Source organism: Hyaena hyaena, unplaced genomic scaffold (assembly GCF_003009895.1).
Source record: "Hyaena hyaena isolate Hyena2069 unplaced genomic scaffold, ASM300989v1 scaffold_398, whole genome shotgun sequence".
Taxonomy (NCBI): Eukaryota; Metazoa; Chordata; class Mammalia; order Carnivora; family Hyaenidae; genus Hyaena; species Hyaena hyaena.
In genome coordinates, this window is record NW_024081032.1 from 393110 (window position 1) to 416862 (window position 23753).

General features: G+C 40.3%; 1 protein-coding gene and 1 non-coding gene across 3 annotated transcripts in view; one reads left to right on the plus strand and one right to left on the minus strand.

Annotated features, from left to right (window-relative positions):
• The window catches only part of DCLK1 (doublecortin like kinase 1), a 349290-nt gene that overhangs the window by 18022 nt on the left and 307515 nt on the right, over positions 1-23753 (plus strand). For both annotated transcript variants that reach the window (XM_039251867.1, XM_039251870.1), the window contains exon 3: positions 5748-6094. In XM_039251867.1, coding sequence (XP_039107798.1) covers positions 5748-6094 — 347 coding nt within the window. The remainder of the gene's footprint in view (positions 1-5747; positions 6095-23753) is intronic.
• TRNAQ-UUG lies at positions 2302-2387 on the minus strand. The gene has a single exon. It is a non-coding gene; the product is annotated as a tRNA-Gln (tRNA).

The window sequence follows — 23753 nt, forward strand, 5'->3', positions numbered from 1 at the left end:
CCATTTCCTTTAAACCACGTATGCCCTTTTGTCATCTTGCCGTCCTTGTTAAGCTTCCCTATTGGTCAGAATCCCAAACTTTCAAAGCAGATTTGGGGTTTTAAAGTTCTGGTCACGAATCCCACTGTGTGTGTGCGTTTTCCCCAAACATCCAAGGAACTGTATGTGACAGCAGCTGGACCCAATTCTGACACCATCTACCCAGAGATAGCATCAGATTCCAAGGTGAAGGGCTTAGTGCTAGGAGACAACCCTGCCACCCTCCCTCCCCCACTTCGGCCACCAATCAAATCCAGATTGTCACCTGCGCTTCTGATGCATTGGCTAACAGAGAAGTGGTTCCCATGATCTCTGCTTTGATTCAGTTAATTTGCTAGAGCGGCTCACAGAACTCAGGGGAACATTTTACTTACTGGATTACCAGTTTATTATGAAAAGCATATAATTCAGGAACAGCCAGATGGAAGAGATACATAGGGCAACGATTAGGGAAAGGGCTTGGAGCTTAAATGCCATCTCTGAGATCCCCACTGCTACTGAATCTTCATGTGTTCACCAACTAGAAGCTCTCTGAACCTTGTCTTTTTGTGTTTTTATGGAGGTTTCATTACATAGGCACAACCGATTAAGTCACTGGATTTTGGGTGCCTGGGTGGCTCAGTCCGTTAAGCGTCGGACTCTTGATTTTGGCTCAGGTCATAGATCTCACAGTTTGTGAGATCGAGCTCCATGTCAGGCTGTACACTGACAGCATGGAGCCTGCTTGGGATTCTCTCCCTCTCTCTGTCTCTCCCCAGCCCCCACCCCGCTCTGCCACTCTCCGCCACTCATGCTCTCTCTTTCAAAATAAATAAGTAAACTTTAAAAAATCAATCAGTCAGTCAATCACGCCTCCCCTCCCCAAGGTCATGGAGGTGAGACTGAACATTCCTACTCTGTAATCACACCGTTGGTTTCACTGGCATCAGGCCCGCGTCCTTAGGTGCTTTCCCAAAGTCTCCTCATTAACCTAAACGCAGGTGTGGTCAAAAGGGGCTTGGTATACATATCAAGATGCCTTTATTGCTGTAATCACTTAGGAAATTCCAAGGGTTTTAGGTGCTCTGTGCCAGAAATAGTTTGAAGACCAAGCATATATATTTCTCATTATAAATCACAATAGCAGGCCATTTTGCTCAAATGCTCAAATACTTTGGTTTTTGCTAAATTAACTTTTATTTTATTGTTGCAGTATAAATCACACCATAAAGCTTTGAGATGGCTTAGCATGTAAGGGAAGTTTATTACAGTAATTATGAGCATTACTGTATTTTTGCATTTTTTAGTGGCTTTTAAAACTCACACCTCTGTCAGGACTTGAATGAAATCTATTGATGATTCTGTAATCAAGAATATTACATTTCTCTTCAGTCTTGGCCCCATTGAGGGAGAGATTAAACACTGGATACCCAGAGCTATTTGACCAAATTAAGACCGTATATTCTTTCCATTCAGAACAACTACATTTGCTAACTTACAGCTGTCAATGATATTAGCACATTAATTGAAAAGTTATTTTCTAACAAAATCAGAAAGTAAATCAACTTTAAATTGAGTTAAGACAGAGGCGGTATCTCTACTGATGGGAAGAAGTTCAGAATTATGATTAATAGAAAAGTAGCCAAAATGTGGGGTCAGATAGGGGCATCTGGGTGGCTCAGTCAGTTAAGCATCCGACTTCTGCTCAGGTCACAATCTTAGGGTTTGTGAGTTTCAGCCCCACATTGGACTCTCTGCCATCGACACAGAGCCTACTTCTGGCCCTCTGTCTGTCTCTCCTCTGTGCTTGCTCTCTCTCTTTCAAAAATAAAACATTAAAATAATTTTTTTAATGAGGCATCAAATAGATTTAATGTAAATATATTTGCACAGTTTTATAGAAGCATTTTAGCATAAGGGAACCTGTCTTGTCTTACTGAATTCCTGAATAGTGTAGTTGATTTTTTTTTAATTTAAGAAAGAGAGCATGAGTGGGAGAGAGGGGCAGAGGGAGAGACAGAATCTTAAGCAGACTCAACACTCAATGTGGCACCCAGTGTGGGGCATGATCCCATGAGCCTGGATCATGACTTGAGCTGAAACCAAGAGTTGGACACTCAACTGACTCAGCCACCCAGGCGCCCCCTGAATAGTGCAATAGATTCTAACATTTACTTATTTTTGAGAGACAGAGAGAGACAGAGCATAAGCAGCAGGGAAGGGTAGAGATAGAGGGAGATACAGAATCTGAAGCAGGCTCCAGGTTCTGAGCTGTCAGCACAGAGCCTGACGTGGGGCTTGAACCCACGAACCACGAAGATCATGACCTGAGCCAAAGTCAGATGCTTAACCAACTGAGCTACCCAGGCACCCCCTGAATAGTGTAGTAGATTCTAAATGGCAGCTCTGAGTATTGTGTGATCTTGGGTTTGGTGGCCAGCTCTGTCCTCTCCTTTCAGCAGTTACTTCCCCTGTATCACAAGATGGTTCTTGGAGACTCATGCCCTTCTCCAAGATTCCATTCTAGTCTTTGAATGTGATAAACCAGGTAGAGGAGCCACTGAGTGCTCCTCTGATTTTACACAAGTTTCTTCCAGTCATTGTTTCTTAAACCAAATCAGCATTATCTTCTCAAAGTTGTCATGCTTTAAAATTTTTTCAATGTTCTTTAAGGAGATGCAAAAAAAAAGTGTTTATTTTCTTTTTCAACAGCCCCCCTCCACATTGTTAATGTGAATACTTTAACATTTATCCCTGTTCTAACTATGTATTTTTTAAGGTTAAAATGTATGTTGTTGGTGGAATGTAAACTACTCATTTTGTTTTGATTTTAATTATTAGCTTACTATATAAACTTACAAATACTCAGATACTTGCATATCTCTGATTAGCACAGAATTCTGACAGACTGGTTTTGCCTGCTGTATTTTTGGCTCTGTGTGCCTTGTTGAGGAATATTTGGGGCATTATCACATTGAGATGCATCCAAAGTGACGTCTCCTGGTAAATAGTTAGAAACAATTAGCACCTTATAAGACCTGCTCACTGATTTCTGGTAACTTTGGTTTTTAATTTTCATTTCAGGCTTACTGCACAATCAGGGTAATTAATGCAGCCTCAAACCAGGTTGCCACCTGTGTACAGTTTTGCATTTGAGATCACATTGACCTCTGTTGTCTCATTTGATCTTCACCAAGGCCTGGTGAGATGAGTGACCCCCAGAATAGCCTTCATCTGATGCCTGAATAAACTACCACTGAGAAGACTAGGGGACTTGTCCAAGGTCATGTGCACGGAGAGGCCAGGTCTTGAGAGCTCAGACTTGCAGTTTCCCATCGGAGCATTCGTGCTGTCAGTCCACAAAGCACCCGTAGTCATTGTGACCCCCACGCATAGGTTTTTGGAATCTAGGTAAATCTTGAGAAAATCATAGTTGGCACCAGTGAAGGTGAATAGAAAAGGGGCGGGGTGCTAGATATGTCCTAGTTGTACAAAGTGTAGTGAGGCATAATGGATAAACACACGTTAGTGTTTTCTAAGAGCACTTACAGAGTAAGTGTTCGATAACATGTATAACTGCACTTTTCTATTTTTGAAACCCTGGTTCCATTATTTTTATGTGAATATTTTATTCTGTGGCCTTGGATGCTTGCACTCTTAAGTTAAAAATAAGACAAGGATTTAGATAAAGGGAGATGGGCTGTTGTAGGATTAGTCCCAGGTCACTTTACCTGCATTTATGAAGGCTTTTCAGCATTTAAGCTATTCCCTGTTACAAAGACTTACTAATGCCCAAAAAAGGCATTATAAAATCTTTAGCTTCAAAATATGTTGGCCTAACTTTATGAAATATATACGTATCTATGGGATCAGTCATTTAATGATTTATCAGCACTTGGTAAGTGTGTTACTTTTTTGTGTGTGTGAGCCACATGTACTTAACAGTCTGATTATTTTCATTAAACCATTCTCTGTGAAGGAGTCATTGTTAATAAAAATCTAATGTAATTAATTTATTTCTTTGCATTTTTTACCCTAGCTTTATTGAGGTATAATTGAGAAATAAAATTGTAAGATATTTAAAGCAAACCTCATGATGATTTGATATACGTATATATTTTGAAAGATTCCCCCCATTTAGTTAAGTAACACATCCATTACCTCATATATTTACCTTTTTTTCTTTTTCTTAATGAGAACATTTAAATTCTTCTCTCTCAGCAAATTTCAATTATAGTATAGTGTTATAACCTATAGTCACCATGTTATTCACTAGATCCGTAGACCTTCTTTATCTTATGTAATCACATTTATTTTAGAGTCAGTTTCTGAAGCTACAGTTTATAAGTTAACCATTCTCAAAATCTTTTATCTATAAACAAATACCAATTGGCCTTCCCAGGGTATGTAGATCACTGTGCCTGGCCCTGTGTAGATGAGAGGAAAGGAAGTCTGGTTATGATACTGGACTCTGGACTCAGGTCCTCAGACCTAACAATGGTGGAAACGAGACTGGACCCAAAATTAAAAGCACAGGCAAAACTTTATTGGGGCAACAGCCTCAGTTGAAGGGAGACACAGTCACAACAAAGGTATCAGACTGGCTCCCCTAACAACAACCAGGGGAAGTTTTAAAGGAGTGCAGGCAGGAAAGGAGCTATGTTTAAGCATGTAGGGGTGGGAATACAGGGATTTGGGCTGGCAGGTGCAGTTGACACACCATGCTTCTTTATTCATATGTTTCATTTGAATGTTATGTCTCCACCTCTGGGTGTGATTTTTAGCATGGTGATGAGGTAAAGGTAACTCTTGATCACTCCATGGTCATTCTGCACAGCCCTGAGTTAGTGGTTAAGCTCATACTGGTCTGGGTGGCTTGGGCCACCAGAGCTTTTAAACAGACAGTCATTACTGCTCGAGGGATGCTATGCCCATTTGGTCTGAGCTAAGAGATATGCTGGAAAGAAGAGCTTAAGGAAGAATATGGGACAGAGGTTGATGGGTTCAAGAAGGTGAGCAGTAAAGGTCAAGTCTTAGGAGCCAGCTGGTGACAATTACTTTGCTTGCTTTCAGAATTTTACTTGATTTTACAAGATGCTTAGCACACATTCCCATCAAACTTATAAATTACGTACTTTTTTTTAGATTTTTAAATTTGAGTATTGTTAACACGCAATGTTACATTGCTTTCAGGTGTACAACATAGTGATTGAACTTCTCTGTACGTTATACTAGGCTCACCACAAGCGGACCTACCAACTGTCACCATATAATGAATCACGTAGCTATTTTAAGAAGCTGTTTTCTGATCCACTTTCCATTTTCAAACTATGTTATTTACATTATTACTAAACGTAGGTACCTCTGATTTTGAAGTTTTCTGCAAGTATAAATACCCCCAAATCCTGAAGAATACTTTCTGTTTTGAATTCAGTTTTATTTCTTTCGGAGGGTTATTCAGTATCAGTATTTCTGTCACCAGTGGGAAAATGAAGAAAGGGAAGAATGACGATTTTTTTTCCCTTCTAGGATATCAATCTGCTGTTGAACTGAGCCAGATTAGAAGTAAAAAAAAATCTTTCTTTTCATTAAATGTTAATCATGTTCCCATTGTTCAAAAAGTCACAGCTAGCTCTCTTCTCTTCTAGTAGAAAAGAAAAAATCAAAGACTAGGAAAAAGGAAATGAGTTTACCGTGGTGTAAATGTAAATATATTTCTCTCTTCTTAGGAGAGAGCTATGTGTGTGGCTCAATAGAGCCCTTCAAGAAACTGGAGTATACCAAGAACGTGAACCCCAACTGGTCGGTGAATGTCAAGACCACCTCGGCTTCCCGGGCAGTGTCCTCACTGGCCGCTGCCAAAGGGAGCCCTTCAGAGGTGCGGGAGAACAAGGATTTCATTCGGCCCAAGCTGGTCACCATCATCAGAAGTGGGGTGAAGCCACGGAAGGCTGTCAGGATTCTGCTGAACAAGAAAACCGCACATTCCTTTGAGCAGGTGCTCACTGACATAACTGATGCCATCAAGCTGGACTCGGGAGTGGTGAAACGCCTCTACACCCTGGACGGGAAACAGGTAAGAGCACGGTTGTGGTATAACCTTGACTTTACGGGCAAGAACCAGGGAATTGGGGGATTGATGTGCCATGTTGGGGGGAGGGGATCTGAAACATGCGTTTTACTGAAGTGGAGTGAGTTGGGTCCTTTAGTCAACAAATACATGGCTGTTGGCCTCAAACCAGACTGAGGAGAGAGGTAGACAGGATTAACCATAGGAATAAAGTAAAATATCTGTCTTTGAAGCTTAAATGATTACTCAACAGATTTCAGCCTTTTCAGTTATTAATTGCTTAACATAAAGGTGCTGTTCAGCCATCTGTTTGTAATTTTTTCCATGTAGTAATGTCTTATAGCCTTACGTACGACTGAGATGTAAACTCTGACCATTAGCAAAAAATCTAATTTCCTTTCTTTGGCTGAAATAATACTAATGATACTTTATGTCCCAGTAATGTTCACTAGTGAGATCTCTTTAAGTTTTATAGATTTTTAAGTACATCTTAAAGGAATGAAATATTTCCATCCGAGTGGCTTTAAGAGGCATATTTCTAGAACAGTATACATCTTGTATTGAAAATATAATTTCAGAGTCAACACTGAAGAGGGGGGGTGTTTCTTTAGCTATGGAATGGACACCATTTGACTTGGATGAGGGGAAATGTAAATTTGAGTTACTCATGCGAACTTAAAGGGAAGTCTTGTGTGGACTTTTGTAAAGGTTTGATAGAATCTGGATAGTGTCCTGAATATATATATATGTGTGTGTGTGTGTATATATATATGTGTGTGTGTGTATATGCATATATATGTATGTGTATATATGTATGTATATATATGTGTGTATGTATATATATGTGTATATGTATATTACCACTGATACACACACACACACACACACACACACACACAGAGTGTGATTCAGAGTTTATCAATGTCTTTTGTTTAAGATTATAATTTTTAATACACTCTCTTTGCCTGAAATTTAGTTGTTAATGTGGACTAGTCCAGGTGATTTTTAAAAATTGTTTTAAGCGGTAATTTGAGTGATTTGTGTGTAGAGTACATATTAAAAATCAAAGCTACATTCATAAATGAAAAGGTTAATCTTAAAAAAAATAAAAGGTCAATCTTTATTAGATAGAACACTTGTACAAGTTCTTGAAGGCTAACACACATTCAAATTTTATGAATTAGAAATAGATGCAATTACTAGAAAGAGTGTTAGTCATGAAAGAATTCCTCCCCCAGGGAGCCATTCATATGCTCCAAATTATAAAATTCATTAGGAAAGAAGGAATATCTGCCAGTTGTTCATTTATATTCATCAATATTGTGCTTGTCTCATACAACTTGTCTCCCCTAAGTGTCACGTAGGTAAGAATTCTGAGGGATGAAATTCTCAGTCTTCTAGATCTAAGAGGGTGTCGCCTGAGTGTCATTTAAAACAATTTTTTTTAATGTTTTATTTATTTCTGAGAGAGAGAGAGAGAGATAGCGTGAGCAGGGGAGAGTCAGAGAGAGGGAGACACAGAATTCGAAACAGGCTCCAGGCTCTGAGCTAGCCGTCAGCACAGAGCTGGACGTGGGTCTCGAACCCACGAGCCATGAGATCATGACCTGAGCCGAAGTCAGACGCTTAACCGACTGAGCCACCCAGGCGCCCCATGAATGTCATTAATCAAAAAGTCCATTGTGGTTTGTGAATTATAGCAACATAAGATAGCAAGGCTCACATTTAAACTTTGAAGCCCTTCAGTGGTTCCCTTTGTAATGAGTCCCTCAGCCATTGTGTAGGTCTGCAGTTTTGTACATTGGATTTTCCCAAGATGAGAGCTTACCCCTTTTTTAAAAAATATTTATTTATTTATTTATTTATTTAGAGAGAGAGTGAGAGCACATGTGCATGCTAAAGCCCAAGTGGGGAGGGGCAGAGAGAGAGGGAAGGAGAGAATCCAAAGCAAGCTCCTCCCTGTCAGTGCAGAGCCTGACTCAGGGTTTGAACTCCCAAACCGTGAGATCATGACCTGAGCCGAAATCGAGAGTGGGATGCTTAACTGACCGAGCCACCCAGGTGCCCCCAAGAAAGAATTTTCAAGTGAGTAACTTGTCCAGGGAATATCATATGAAAGTTTTCTGCTATGTATTTTTTTTCCCTGTAGTCTTTCTGCTGATGGTTACATTCAGCTATTTGCGTGTGTTTGTGTGTGTGTGTGTAGCATTTGGTTTGCTATTGTGGCATTGCCTCTGTTGTGGCATGTTCTCTTCGTAGCAAGAGCGGTGAAAAGCTGCAGAGGAATTGGAAGATAGAGTGGAAAGACTATAAAGACTTTTTGCTTGGGTTCCCAGTAGGAACAAAGATGCTTCCTCACGGACCCCAGGAGTCTTTAGAATCGTTTTTGCTCCAAAGGGAAATCTCCCCCCATGAGGGGTTGTTAGAATAGAATGCTTTGACAGCCGTGGCAGAGACCAGGGCTTGATAAGGCTCTGGGAATGAACCAGTTTTCTCCAAGCCTTCCTGTGGTACGATGCTCGGCCATGATCGCGCGGAGCCCCACGCCACCACTGCTCTCCCTGCACCGAGGACCTCAACCTTCAGCTCTCGGCCTCACCTCTTTTTTTGTTTGTTTGCTTTACTAGAGTAACAGCCCTCGTATCCACTCCAAAAATGGTATGTGAAACCCAATGACCAATTAAGCTTTAAAGTTCACTTTTTAAAAATTTTTTTTTTAATGTTTTATTTATTTCTAGGAGAGAGAGAGAGAGAGACAGCGTGAGCAGGGGAGGGTCAGAGAGAGAGGGAGTCACAGACTCTGAAACAGGCTCCAGGCTCTGAGCTGGCAGTCAGCACAGAGCCTGACGCGGGGCTCGAACCCACGAACCGCGAGATCATGACCTAAGCGAAAGTCGGACGCTTAACCGAGTAAGCCACCCAGGCGCCCCTAAAGTTCACTTTTTTTGTATTGAAGAAATATAATTGTTTAAAAAATCAATAGCGTGAGTGCTTTGAGTAAAATAGTGGAGAGCAAGCGGACTGTAAGGAGGCATGGCTTTTCACATGGCCTCGGGCAGCTTGCTGATGTATTCATGGGATGGAAACTGGTGATTCCGGGTTTTTTGAGAACAGAATGGGGGCAAATGAACAGTGAGAACCCTTGCCTGCTGTTTACACATGTCACTCAGCGATGGGCACTGGAGGGCATGGACCACATGCCATTCTCACCTGCTCCTCTCATCACTTGGCCTCCTTGCTGTCTGCCTTTGGGTGTACTTTCAGCCCCAACCAAGAGTTCATTAGACAGTGTTTTTTTTTTTCAGGTTTTTAGGCCGAGATAAGGAAATCAACATATTGGAAATGCGGCACCATATAAAAACATTTTGCAGGAAGCTCACAGTTTCCCCAGATGACTGTTGAGGCTCATTAGCAGCCTGTTTCAAACCCTTTCCAACCATTTCAACCCCATTCTGTATTCAGGGCATTGAAGCTTCAGTAAAGGGCTGCTGCACACCTTGCGGAGCTTGCCGGTGCTGTGCTGTTCCTCCCCTCACCCTTCAGGAGGCCTCTGCTCACTGTGTCATCAGACCCTTTTGCCAGCGAGGCTGGGAAGTCAAGGAAATGGTTGCCTTGTCTTAATTTCAGTGATGCGTTATTTATCTGGGCCTTGATTAAGGGTCCCCAAGGGAGGAAGGAGGACATTTGTAGCTAAAAGTTATAATCACATTCCCTTCTCTCCATATCCAAAGGGAGCTTTTGCAGGGTGTGAGGATCTATTCCTCTTGCCCCAGGCCAGGCTCTGGATGTTGGGATTTTTCAGTGGGTTATTCACTCACCCTGCCAAGCAGCTCTTCCCAGAGGTCATTTGGAGTGTGACTATTTTTTTTTTAAGTAATTAAAGTAAACCCAAAAGGTACAAGATTTGCTAAAAAAGATACACTTGTGTATCTCCTGACTCCTTTTTTTGGAACAGCTAATCTGGCTGTCTTGAGCTGTTAAATCTTCCAAATCTGTGATTACCGAATCCTTGCTTAGAAATATAAACAACAGCAAATCTTAGAACGGCTAGTGCCTAAGCAGGCAATTTATACTATAAAAAAATCACAGATAAAGCACTTCCCAACGACCTCCCCTTCCCCACTGAAATATAGCAATGATAAACTCGATTGCTCTTTAAGTAGAAAGCATATTCATGCACATCCCCATGGGTATCTCCTTCTTGATATTGAAGATCTATACAAAATAGCACCATACTTTAGAAGCAGAGGAGAAACTCAGTCAAGGATGTTACATTTTTATCTTACTGGCATTTCACATAGGTCGTGCACTTTGTGAAATCCACCACTGCTAGCATGCTAGAGTGAGCAAACAACTTATTGCCTTCCTTATACAGAAAACACTAGAAATCATTGAGTTAAAGGGAAGGTACTCATAAATGGATTTAGACTGGTAAACTGTGAGAACAGACCTCATAACTGCTGTCTCAGCCTGTTTGGGAGGCTGTAACAACCGTACTGTATGGATTGCATGGCTTCTATACAACATAAATTGATTTCTTACAGTTCTAGACGCTGGAGTCCAATATCAAGATGTGAGCAGACTTGGTCTGGTGGGAGTCCAGGTCCTGGTTTATAAACAGTGCCTTTTACAGTGTCCTCAACATGGCAGAAGGGGCTAAGAAGCTCATGGGCCTTTTTTTTTTTTTTTAATGTTTTATTTATTTCTAGGAGAGAGAGAGAGAGAGACAGCGTGAGCAGGGGAGGGTCAGAGAGAGAGGGAGATACAGACTCTGAAACAGGCTCCAGGCTCTGAGCTGGCAGTCAGCACAGAGCCCGACGCGGGGCTCGAACCCACGAACTGCGAGATCATGACGTAAGTGAAAGTCAGACGCTTAACCGACTAAGCCACCCAGGCGCCCCCACATGGGCCTCTTTTATAAGGGTACTAATCCCATGCTTGAGAAGTTTGCCCACATGTCCTAATCACCTTCCAAAGGCCCCACCTCCTAACACCGTCCTGTTAGGAGTTAGATCTCAGTGTATGAATTTGAGGACACAAACATTCTGACTATAGTGCTGCAGTAAAGGAAATCCCAGTAGCTGTCAATAGTTAATCAGTTTCTATGTTGTCTTCTATCTTTTTTTTTTTTTTTCCCCAAAAGAGCTTCCTTTATTATTTTGTTTTTTATTTTATAGAGAGAGAATGTGGTCAGAGGAGAGGAGCAGAGGGGGAAAGAGTGGTTCTTAAACAGGCTTCATGCTCAGAGTGGAGCCCAACTCGGGGCTTGAGCTTGATCCCACAACCCTGGGATGATGACCTGAGCTGAAATCAAGAGTCGTACGCTCAACTGATTGAGCCACCCAAATGCCCTTCTCTGTATCTTTTGATCATCAAGTCCCCTTGTTTATTATAAACACAAAGCTCAAAAAATGTTTGTCAATGAGTCATAATCATTGCAGCCGTTTATCTTAGGTAATTAGTATATGAGCTTACTGGAATTCTGGAAATGGTAATATGATCAGTGGGAATCTACCAATCAGATGTCATGAGACGGCCTTTGATTTTTTTCCTTTTGGTTTTTCACATCTAATTCTAATCTGAAGTAACAATGAAATGGTCCAGACTTGACCCTTACAGGTTAAAAAAGTGGCACACATTGCTACCACATCTGACATTGGCTGTAGCAATCAATGAGTATAGAAAATGTGAAAATTAGAGATTTTCAAATGGAAAAGAAAGAGTTTAGGATGTGATAGGAGTTGACTGGACTAGAAAATGATATTTCCTGTAGCTGTTGGTAATAGTGGCTCCCCCCTTTTTTAAAATAAAACTTCTGTGACTGCTTTAATTAACTTCTTCAAGCATATTTAAAGCCTTCATTCTTGGTAGACAGATTTTTTTTACTATATGATTTAGTATGTTATCTATGTTGTGAAAGTGAATGTAACACCTTTTAGTTTTGTTTGCAATTGTGATAAAAACACAGTTGATAAAAATAATTTAGCTTACCCTTTAAAATGTCAAATTAAAATTTCCTGCAAAAGATCAGAGCACATGTTAAATCATCTTCATGATTTGCTGAGCTCTGAAATGATGGAGAGTCTTAGCCATTTTCAAAGAAAAAGGAGCTTAAGAGCTCTTATGGTACTTCACTTAGAGAATTAAGGTGTCCAGGATGGAATGTGCTATTTTAGCTTATATACCTTTTGTTGATATTCAGGATTTATAAGCTACATCTGTCCTTACATAGATATTAATTCCCCCAAATAGAGAAGAGTTAAGTCCTTTTGTCCCCGTTGAGCAAATCTGATAATGTAATTAATTATGGGTACTGTGATGTATATTTTCGGGCTTACATAAGTCTTAGCAAAAGTCAGTTTTCTGCGAATTGAATACTAATTTGCTGTAAATGAATTCTAAGTTCCCCTGTGGCCCACTCTAGAACTGAAGATGTGTTCCCTGGCCCTCCTCTCTGGTATGCTCAAGGTGCTTTGGGCACTTGCACAAGACAATGGACTTGGGATCATCTCCTAGAGGTGACTTCTGCTTTGCAAGGGCAGAGAGCCCTGCTTTGGCCTGCGAGTCTCCTGTGCCCTCAGGGAGCATGGTTGGAGAGATACAAAGAACCCGGACTTTAGAGTCAGCGGGGCCTGCACTCAGATCTCAGTCTGAGAAATCTCACTGGATCTAGTTTCTTGTGCAGGCCTGGAAAATTAACTTAGTTCCCCACTTTACTGATCATTGGGGTTAAAAAAAAATTAGGTATATTGAATTTACTTACGGTGAGGAAACTTGCTTTGTTATTCTGTAATGTAAGCATAGGTATGTGAAGTAATGTCATATGGAGGAAGAATACTTGTTTTTACAGACTAGTTTCAGATACCTCGTTGTCTGTCCTCTACCCCTGGAATCTATTCTTCCACTGGGGAGAGTTAAGTCTCTGATACTCAGTTTTCTTATCTGCACAATGGGAATAATAACAATACCTACTTTATTAGTTGTCTCTAGGATAAAATGAAACAATCCACATGACAAAACTCAGCACTGTAGTAGGTACTCAATTATCAGTATTTATTATACCTAAAGAGCTGAAGGTGAATTATTTTTGAAAAATCATATTTTAAATGTGTTGAGGGAACTGTTTAAAATTATCTTTGTAAATGTGGCTTTTCTTCATAATATTAATGAGAACAGCATAGAATTTAAGATACTTATCAGATTCTGATTTTATCACCATCGGCTGTGTGGCCTTTTGCAAGTCAACTGAATTCTCTGAATCTCAGTTTCCTCCTTAAAAAATTCATTAAAGATTATTTATTTATTTTGAGAAATAGGGGCAGACAGAAGGGAGAGACAGAATCCTAAGCAGGCTTTATGCTGACAGAGTAGCGCCCGATGTGGGGCTTGAACTCAGGAACTGTGAGATCATGACATGAGCCGAGATCAAGAGTTGGAAGCTTAAATGTCTGAGCCACCCAGGCGCCCCTCAGTTTCCTCTTTAAAATGGCAATAATAGTGCATACCTCATAATATTGGTCAGGTAATTAATTCAGAAAATATGTATATAAAGGCCCTGGCTTGACTTACGGTAGGTCCTCTATCAATAGTAGTCCTTCTTCCCTCTGCTTTCTAATTCCAGACTTTTTTTAAAAAATATTTTTATTTATTTATTTATTTATTTATTTATTTTTTTAATTTTTTTTTAATGTTTTATTTATTTCTAGGAGAGAGAGAGAGACAGCGTGAGCAGGGGAGGGTCAGAGAGAGAGGGAGTCACAGACTGAAACAGGCTCCAGGCTCTGAGCCAGCTGTCAGCATAGAGCCCGACACGGGGCTCGAACCCACGAACCGCGAGATCATGACCTAAGCAAAAGTCAGACGCTTAACCGACTAAGCCACCCAGGCGCCCCTTTTTTTATTTATTTTTGAGAGAGAGACAGAGCACAAGCCAGAAAGGGGCAGTGAGAGAGGGAGGCAGGCTCCAGGCTCTGAGCTGTCAGCACAGAGCCCGATGTGGGCTTCGAACCCACTAACTGTGAGATCACGACCTGAGCCAAAGTCAGATGCCCAGCCTGACTGAGCCACTCAGGCGCCCTCCAGACTTTCTTAAAAGTACAAGACATTTATAGTTGCATGATTTTGTCAGTGTGGGGTTGGCCATCTTGCATTGTTTCCATTACCTATACTATAAAACTACTGATGCCTGTTTTTGTCATTCCATTTATTGTCAGTCAGTTGTGGATGTAACCTAGATATCATTTTCTTCACCTGCTTCTCCAGTTGTACCAGTTATTCCTTAAGGGTATCTTATCAGTGAGCCATCATATCAATATAGTAATATTACCCTTATTATTATTACTGTTATTGCTTAAACATCTGCATGCCTGGTGTTCTGGGGTAGTTGCTATATATTTGCTTATCTCACTGGATCATCACCACATCTCTGCAAAGCAGGAACCTCTTCATTTGTCAAGATTCATTTCAAAGGTGGCCTCATCTATGATACATTTCTTGACCTAACCCATGTAGAACCGACAGTTTCTGTCTTTGGGAGAGGGCTCTGTTCCTGTCCATTGTAGATGGCCCTACGATTCTTGATTGTGCTGGCCTGTTGACATTTGTCATGCCTTGTCCTCCCCTTTAGAATTTATAGGATAAGGCTAGGGAAGGTGTCTTCTTGGCTTCTGAATCTCAAGGGCCTGACCTGGTAACTGCTTGTTCAATAAATGACTGAATGGCTAACCGACGGGACGACTGACCAGTTTGTCATGTGCTACACATTAGGAATTAGCGGATTGCTTCCAGTGTTCTGTCAAGTACAGGTCATGGCCATTTAGGAACTCAGTGGTCACCCCAGGCTGTGGCTGTGTGTAGCTGTCAGCAATGGTGGTGCTCTCTGCAGCAGAACCACAGATTGTAAGGTGCTCCTCACGGGGCTGTTTTCTAGCTCAGGCTCCTGCTGCATTAAAGACGCTAGGATAATTAAAAACAAAAATCATCTGCCAACTTTAGAGCATTTCCTCTATTGAAAGAACTTTTATCCTGTGGGAAAACAATAGATATTCTGTTAGAAAATTTTCATTGTCTGAGTCTGGAGAATTTCTCTAAATCTTCCTGACAGTGCTTCAGCCATCCAGTGAATCAAAAGAGCTAATCAATATGTCCTATGGATTTAAAAATTGGTGACAGGCCAAAAAGAGGCTCACACGAAAAGCATCTGGCCCACTTATTGCAGAGATACAAACATTCAGTGTTCAAGGGTGTTTGCGTTGGTCGAGAACAATATGTAACAGCAGATTTTTCTGATTAGTTTAAATCCTTGAAACTAAATTATGTGAAAGAAGGCAGTTTCAGAAATTAAATGGAACTTAAAATATCCAATTTTAATTCTGAACTATGTTGTAAACAACATGCCATAGAAACAAAGGGACAGATGGGAGATTTATCTTTTAATTGGCTTTTTCCATTACCGGACTAATATAGATCATTGTAAAGAATTTTGAAGTAAACGAGAAAATATGAAGATAAAATGGCTCACAGTCTTATTGAGAAGATGGTACTCATTAATATATTGGCCTTATTTCCTTTTCTTTTTTTTTTTAAAAAATTCAGACACTATTCTGTATATGATTTGGTCTCTTGCTTGTCATTTCACATGACCTCCTGTACATTCGTGTAGGAAATGCCTTGAAATTATCAAGCCACTTCCTCTCTAACTTTGTTGCTCTATTGCACAAGTTGTCTAGTAGGGTTTGCTCCTCAGTGGCTCATCTGCAGACTCCTATTTGTGTTGTGACTCATGCTGAGAGTAGTAATGTTCTCAAGTCAGGCTGGAAAGCAAACGTGCAGTACCGACTCTGGAGATTTTGCTTAATGCAGCCCGTTACTTGAGGTTAAGAGTATCTCAGAATTCACCCGCACTGTCTAGAAGCCTCTTGGAAAAAAACTGTAGACATTTTCCAAAGCCTCACTGATGAAAGAAGCCTAGTATTCTTCTATAAATACCAGATAACTTAGGTTTAGTAGGTCAGTTGGAGCACGGTCACCGCGATCCTTTATGACTCTTTCCCGGAGGAAAAACCCCAGGTCATTTTCTTTCTGTACCACATCATTTCTGCTTTGTGTCATAGCCATTTGTGCACTTGAGTAAGACAGACGCATCCTAGAGAAAGAAGACAATGCTTTATTGACTTCTATATTCTTGGATCTCCTTATTATATTCTTATATTTATTAAATGATGTTTCTTTCTTTCTTTTTTTAGTTTTAATTTAAATTCCAGTTAGTTAACATAGAGTGTAATATTAGTTTCAGGTGTACATTACAGTGATTCAACACCATACAATAGGTGGTGCTCATCCCAACACGTATACTCCTTAATCCCCGTCACCTATTTTACCCAATCCCCCCACCCCCCCTCTGATAACCGTTAGTTTGTTCTAGAGTGAAGAGTCGGTCAGTTTGTTCTCTGTAGTTAAGAGTCTGTTTCTTGGTTTGCCTCCCTGCTTTTTTTTTCTCCTTTGCTCGTTTGCTTTGTTTCCTAAATTCCGCATATGATTCTTGATTTTAATTTGTGGCTCAGATTCTTATATGTACAATCTCAGGACTTCAGGGCTGGGAGTGCCCCTAGGAGAGATTGCTCTGCTCTTTCTTTTTCTCTCCTTGGAAGACCATAAACTAAACTCACCTTGGCAGGTAGTAAGATAAAATCAGCATTTTATTTTTAGACACTCTCTTAGGAAGAAAATAACTCAAGGTAAGCATTATTTCTTTTTTAAAAGGTAGACATTTAATGTATTTTCAGAATAATAGTATGGGAACTGGTGTGCACTTTCAAAGTAATAGTACAGGAACTGATAACTCGTTATACAACAGAAACAAATTATAAAAAGCCCTTCTCTGTGGTCAGGTAAATGCTTCACCCACGTCCTTAATAGCATTGCTATCAACAGTGGTCTGGTGACAGTAATGCCACCAGAGAGCTTGTAGAAATGCAGACTCTCAGGCCCCACCCCAAACCTACTGAATCACAGTCTGCATTTTAACAAGATCCCCTTGTGATCCATACTCGCATTAAAGATGAAGAAGCACTGCTCAGGCAACTAAGCAGTACAAATAAACAGAACATTAATCCAAAGAACTAAGGATGGTAAATCTGGGCAGTTACTCGGTAGATGAAATTTAACATTAATTTTCGCTTATTTAGCAGTTTTATTTGCATACCCTGAGCATCAGTGTTAACATCAAATAGCAAGATATGCTCACCATCCACAATGTTCTGGAAAGCAGCCAGCCCCTTAGTACGAAATGTGTGCCCACTACAGTCTAGCCTCAGTGGGTTGCCTGTGTGTGAAGGATGGGTAACTTCCTATACGAAAAATAATTGAGAGTTAAGAGATTCAGAGAAGGCTGAGTAATTACTGTGGAAATGCTGACCCTGATGAGAGATTGATGCACATGGCTGCCGCAGGGTCCATACGCATGCTGTTAGAACTTGTCTGGATGCTCCCTCAATAGGCGGCACAGATTTAGTATTTTCCTCATGGTTTTTCTGAATTGCTTCCATGGGGATGATTGGAAGTCATTAAAACTCTTCCTGAGAGTTCGTTTTAGATCTCCAACTGTTGTCAGGCAGAATCCCTATGCATGGGAAAAATCTCAACATGGAAGATGTCCAGAAGAACATGGAGAAATTCTTACTATGTGCAGGGAATGGAGGATAACTTTTGGAGATAATTTCTAGGTAGCATGCCTAAGGATTTAATGGCCACAGACTCAGCTTCTGGGAACAATGGACGGGGTAAACTGGTGTGCAGTAATCACCAAGCAATCGGAATTGGAGTGTTTTTCTTATAATGCAGCATAGGAGGTTAAAAGACTGAAGAAATGAGCTCTACTCAATTCAGCTGTTGGCTGGCAATGATTATATACCACTTAGGCAGATACAGCTTTGCAAATAGCCTCACAATGCCCGGTGACCCCATCAACAGGGACTTCTTTGAGTGGGAAGGTCAACTCTATCTCTGGGGTTATGGCTCCAAATTGGGCGGGGGAATCGCTAGAAATAAATGGAGTGTCTATACAGAGAACCAATAGAAGGTTCATTTTGTAATTGGTTGACACTATGGCTCTGGGAAAAATAAAATTACATATTTCTCAAGACTTTTCTGGTGTTGGTGTGCTATGAAAGGAATAGCATGGACATGTTAACCCATTTTGTTTTTTTTTTTTTTTTTAGTAATATCATTATTTTCTTCTATAACAAAAATTCCTCTTTAAAAAAAGTTTATTTCTTTTGAGAGAGAGAGAGAGAGAGAAGGACAGAGAAAGAGAGAGAGAATCCCAAGCAGGTTCCATGCTATCTGGGCAGAGCCTGACATGGGGCTCAATCCTCCAAATTGTGAGATCATGACCCAAGCCAAAATCAAGAGTAGACGCTTAACCAACTGAGCCACCCAGGTGCCTCTAACCCTGTGTATTTAATGTATTGTATATTTCTATCTCTGATGCTTTTCGCATTTGGAAGGACCTTACAGTAAATGACCCCACTGTAAGTGAATTCTGTTCTCCTGACTTTTCTTTTGTCCTGTTTGCCTTATAATTTGGCTTCACACCAGCTGAAGAAAGTGTGTCAGTCTAATTCTGAGATGTAGCACCAGAAGTGCCAGCGGGTGGGCAATATCACATTGTATAATGAGTCGAAAGTTGGAAGATATTTTCTGTTAAAACAGCTGGAAACAGTGGGCATGAGCATTGCTGAGTAATTGGCTTTCCAGTAAGGTCCAGGAGTGGAGATGTCCCTGGGTGTGAGATTTTGAGGTTTTGTAGGAAAGAGAATAAAATCATCTGTATATGAAACCCAACCCAGGGATAAAAACATCAACAAGAACAGAACAACAGCTAGCGTTTCTTGAAGGCTTACTTTATTCCAGGCCCTCACGAAGTATTTCTCTTTTCCCGTTTCAACAAAACTGTGTAATAGATACCATTGTCCATTTTATAGATGCAGGAATGGGTGTGGGGGGGGAAGTAGCTAGACTACCTGTGTGGTTAGTATGTGATCTAGGCTGACCTACACTCTTTTTAAAAAAATTTTTAACATTTTTATTTATTACTGAGAGATAGAGACAGACAGAGCATGAGCATGGGAGGGGCAGAGAGAGGGGGAGACAGACTCTGAAGGAGGCTTCAGGCTCTGAACTGTCAGCACAGAGCCCAACGCGGGGCTTGAACTCACAAACCACGCAATCATGACCTGAGCTGAAGTCAAATGCTTACCCCACTGAGCCATCCAGGTGCCCCTAGGCTGACCTACAATCTTAACCACTGTGCCACACCTGGCTTCATAGGGTGTTTTAAAAATGTTTTGAGTATATAAAATTCACGTGCATCCTTTTTTTTTTTTTTTTTTTTTGGTAAGAATGCTCATGATTCATTCTGTTTAATCTACTTTACCCGTTAGGGTTTAAAAATACTTCCCTTCTGAAGTTATCAAATGTTAGTAATCTGTCAATATTAAAGCTTGGGTGGGTTGCCAAAAGAGTTGTAAATGTTGAGAAAGCTTCTGAAATGTCTTGCTTCAATTCCTTCTCAGTCTGTCTTCCTACTTTCATTGATAGTTATGAAATTATTCCATTTCCAGTAATTCTTAAAAACATCTAAGACTGTTTTTTTTAAGGTTGTCATAAAGATTCCTATTCCCTGCAATGGAAAAAGAACATTCTTAATGTTCATCACCAAGAAGTACAGCTCTTTTATAGAATGGGAATATTGCTGAATTTGTATACATGTCAACTTGAAAAAATATTTATAGGTTCATTAAGGTGTAACTTGTATACTATAATGTTTACTTGTTGTAAGTGTACTTTTCAATGATTTTTAATAAACTTAGAGAGCAGCGCGGCCATTACCACAATCCAGTGTTAGGACGCCTTCACCACAAGAGATTCTTCATATGCCCACTTGCCGTCATTGCTCACTCCCACCTCCAGCCCAGCAACCACTGATCTGCTTTTAAATTGCCTTTTTTCCCCATAAATGTTCTATTTTTATTTATTTTATGAGAGAGGGAGAGAGAGAATCTCAAGCAGGCTCCACACTGTCAGCACGGAACCTGATGTGGGGCTCAATCCCACAAACCGTGAGATCATGACCTGAGCTGAGATCAAGTCTCAGATGCTTAACCGACTGAGCCACCCAGGCTCCCCAGATTGCCTCAGCTTTTAAGTATTGACCTCACTTTCAATATGCATTTATAGAAAGACTCTTTCTAACCTTTAAAGTCATGTGTATAATTATGGATTTACTAAGTACATCATTCTTTAACTTTTTCCTGTGATCTCCATCCTCTGCAGCTCAGTGTGAATAGCGCCGGGTTTCACTGAGGTTTTATAAGAAATTTACAGCAGAGAAGATTACGCAGCCTGTTTTAGCCCAGTGAATCGCTTATTATCTTCGCACTCTTTGCACATATGGCATTTATGAATTAATTCCAAACTTAGGCAGCTAAGAGGAAAAACACTGAGTGTTCATGGCAGGGTGGAGTAATACTTGCTGCCCCCCAGAGCCCCCCTGTGCTCCTTCAGGGCCTGTTCTGCCCCGCTGCCTTCTGTGTGCTCCATTTGGCAATACTTTGCTGCAGTCCAAAATACCATTTATAGGCTGATCAGGTTTCAAATTATATTAACATATTTCACGCAGTATATCTTTTTGCTTTTCATAGTTAAAAATATGTTTTCCATGTGCTTTGTCTGTTTCTTGGATGAGATCCAATTATTTTGTGACCTCTCTCTTCCCCTCTTCATGGCGGTTTTCTCTCTTGTCCTTTAATCACTGTACTATTCAAGATCTTTGAGGACTTTTTTATTACTTGGTTCTCTCTTAAGGCAAGAGACTTCACTGTGAATTCCAATATCCTGCCCTGTAGTAAAGTTGTACCCGTGGGGATTTTGTTCACTGAACCATCGTTGAATGCCTTTGTAATTCAGTGTTAGGTGCTGCTGGCTTCGGAGTCTAGAAAGATGTGTATACTCTCTCTAATATTTAAATACATATATTTACATCATGTATTCTTTTTCTTGCTGTTCAAGGCCATCTCTAAACCCAAAACAAGACTTAGTCTCCCTGGGGGGCATCTCCCAGGGCAGGGAAGAGAAGCTGGTGCCTGGCCAAGATCCAGAGGCCTTGGGCTCCTTTCTAGGCACAGTTTTGAGGTTGATGAGATGTTGGGTTGCTGTCCCGGGTTTGCTCACTTTTTACCTTTTCCTTGGTGACCTTCCCATCCACAGAACCAAGGGTATATGGTGGTGAGTAGCTACGTTGGAAATAATCTTGTGTAGAAAACCCTTCACAGGGGCACCTGGGTGGTTCAGTCGGTTGAGCGTCTGACTTTGGCTCTCCTGATTGGTGAGTTCGAGCCTTGCCGTGGGCTGGCTGCTGTCAGCGCAGAGCCCACTTAGGATCCTCTGTCCCCCTTTCTCTCTGCTTCTCCACTCATGCCCGCGTGTGCCAGCGCATATGTGTGCTCTCTCTCTTTCTCTCAAAAATAAATTAACATTAAAAAAAGGAAAACCCTTTATAACTGGTTTACAGTTTTTAAGGCCCCCCCTTTATTGGCTAATTCTCTTACATGCCAAGCTGGGTGGTCTTTATTATAATTCCCTTTCGCTAAAGCTAAACAACCAAGGACAACAATAACAAAATGGAAAAAAGCACTAATCCTAGTGATTTAAAGCAAATCAAACCCGTGTATCTTTAACTGAGATTTTCTTCTTTCATCTGCGACAGTAGCTCTTAAATTCGGGAGCTCACATTCCCCTTTGAGACTCTTATGAATACGGTGGCCTGGAACACCAGCCCAGTAGAGCTGCACTTCACAGGGGAGGAGGCACTTAATTTTTCTATTATGCCCTTATCAGTGTTCAGTCTTTTATTTATGTATCCTTTTGGGGGGAGTTTACGTCCTTGATATTTACTGATCCAGTCACATATATCAGATCTTGTTTTAGATCACTTTTAATTACCTTGCATTTAGTAATGATTTTCTGGATGCAATTAGGAGATCGAGCCCAGAAAGGGAGATGAAAGGGTAAATTGTGCCACTTGTATTCTTTTGTGCCTTTGATTACTCACGGAAGTTTCTGGCTCTTGACAAAACATTTCCTATTCGTGGAGGGATTATTCAGTTCAGTTGGGCATTGGGTTGCTTTCTTTCACTTGCTTGTTTTTTAAAGTTTTTATTTGTTTTGCGGGGGGAGGGAGAGAGAGAGAGAGCAAGAGAGAGCGCGAGCGCAGCATGAGTGGTAGAGGGGCAGAGAGAGGGAATCCCAAACAGGCTGCGCACGCTTAGCATAAGGAACCGGACGCAGGGCTCAATCTCGTGAACTGTGAGATCATGACCTGGGCTGAAATCAAGAGTTGAGTGATTAACCTACTGAGTCATCCAGGCGCCCCTTTCACTTGCTTCTTTATCAAAACAAAAAGTCTCGTGCTTCTGTACAAAAGGAAGACACAAACGTAGTCTTCTTCTTCCTACCATCTCTGCTTTTTTCTTCTCCTTTTTCTTTCACACTAAATATTTCCCTCTCCTTTGAGCGTTTAGTTTGTGTGAGATCATCTCATTTTTCTCCTCATCTAATTCTTTCACTTCTAAGAAATCATATTTCTGGTTTTAAATTGCTCCCCCCCCCTTTTTTTTTTTTACAACAGATGTTCATCAGGGCTCTTCATTTTGTCCTGGGCAACACATTTTTAAAATGGTTAAGTGCTTCCCAGCTGATGGTTCTGAAAGCCCTTAGGGAGCTCATGAATGTGTTCCAGTAAAGACGTTTGTTTTAATGTCTTAAAAAAATGCAGACATATTTGCTGCTTAAAAACTTTATCCTTAAAAAGGAATCAATTTTAGAGCCACCGAGTGCGTGTCAGATAGCCTTGCTTAGCAGTTAGTGGAGATCGGGGGAGTCCTCATGACCGGTTTCTGAGTTGACTTATATGATTCAGTGAAACACTATGAGTGAATCGCATGTTTTTGACCATCATATAGCTTTGAACTGGCTTTGTTCCAACCCATATATTGTTAAGTTTATATTCATAATGAACTGTTGGTTTAAGTATTAGAAGTTAGTAAGGATCAGAATATAAAGCGATGATAATGTACTTTTTATGTAGTATGCTGAGGTGTTTCTAGTATTTGAGAAAGTAACATTCAGAAGCAAATGTAATGATAATTTTATCCAAATTAGTTTTTATTTGCAGAGATTAAAACTGTTGACTTTGACAATTATTAAACAGGATGATATTTTCTGGTACAAAATGTAAATCAGGTCATAAATGCAGGTTTTTATTTTTTTGTAACATATATTTTAATTTGTCCACATTTCAATATAGCGCTAACTCTAACACCAAACAACATATGGTCACTTTTTTTGTGGTCAATTATGTATTTGCCTTATAAATTAAAATTACTTGGAAACATGTAACACAGGTTGGAAAGAACAAACTTTGTCTTCATATTTCATAAATATTATCCAAATTCTAGTGTCATTTCTTATTTACATTAAAACACTGTATTTAAAAATACCATCATTCAAAAATGTCAAAATTATTTAAAAACATTTTTAGGGTGTTCAAGAGGTTGAATAGTTCTTTTTTTTTTTTTTTTTTTTTTTTTTTTTTTTTTTTTTTTTA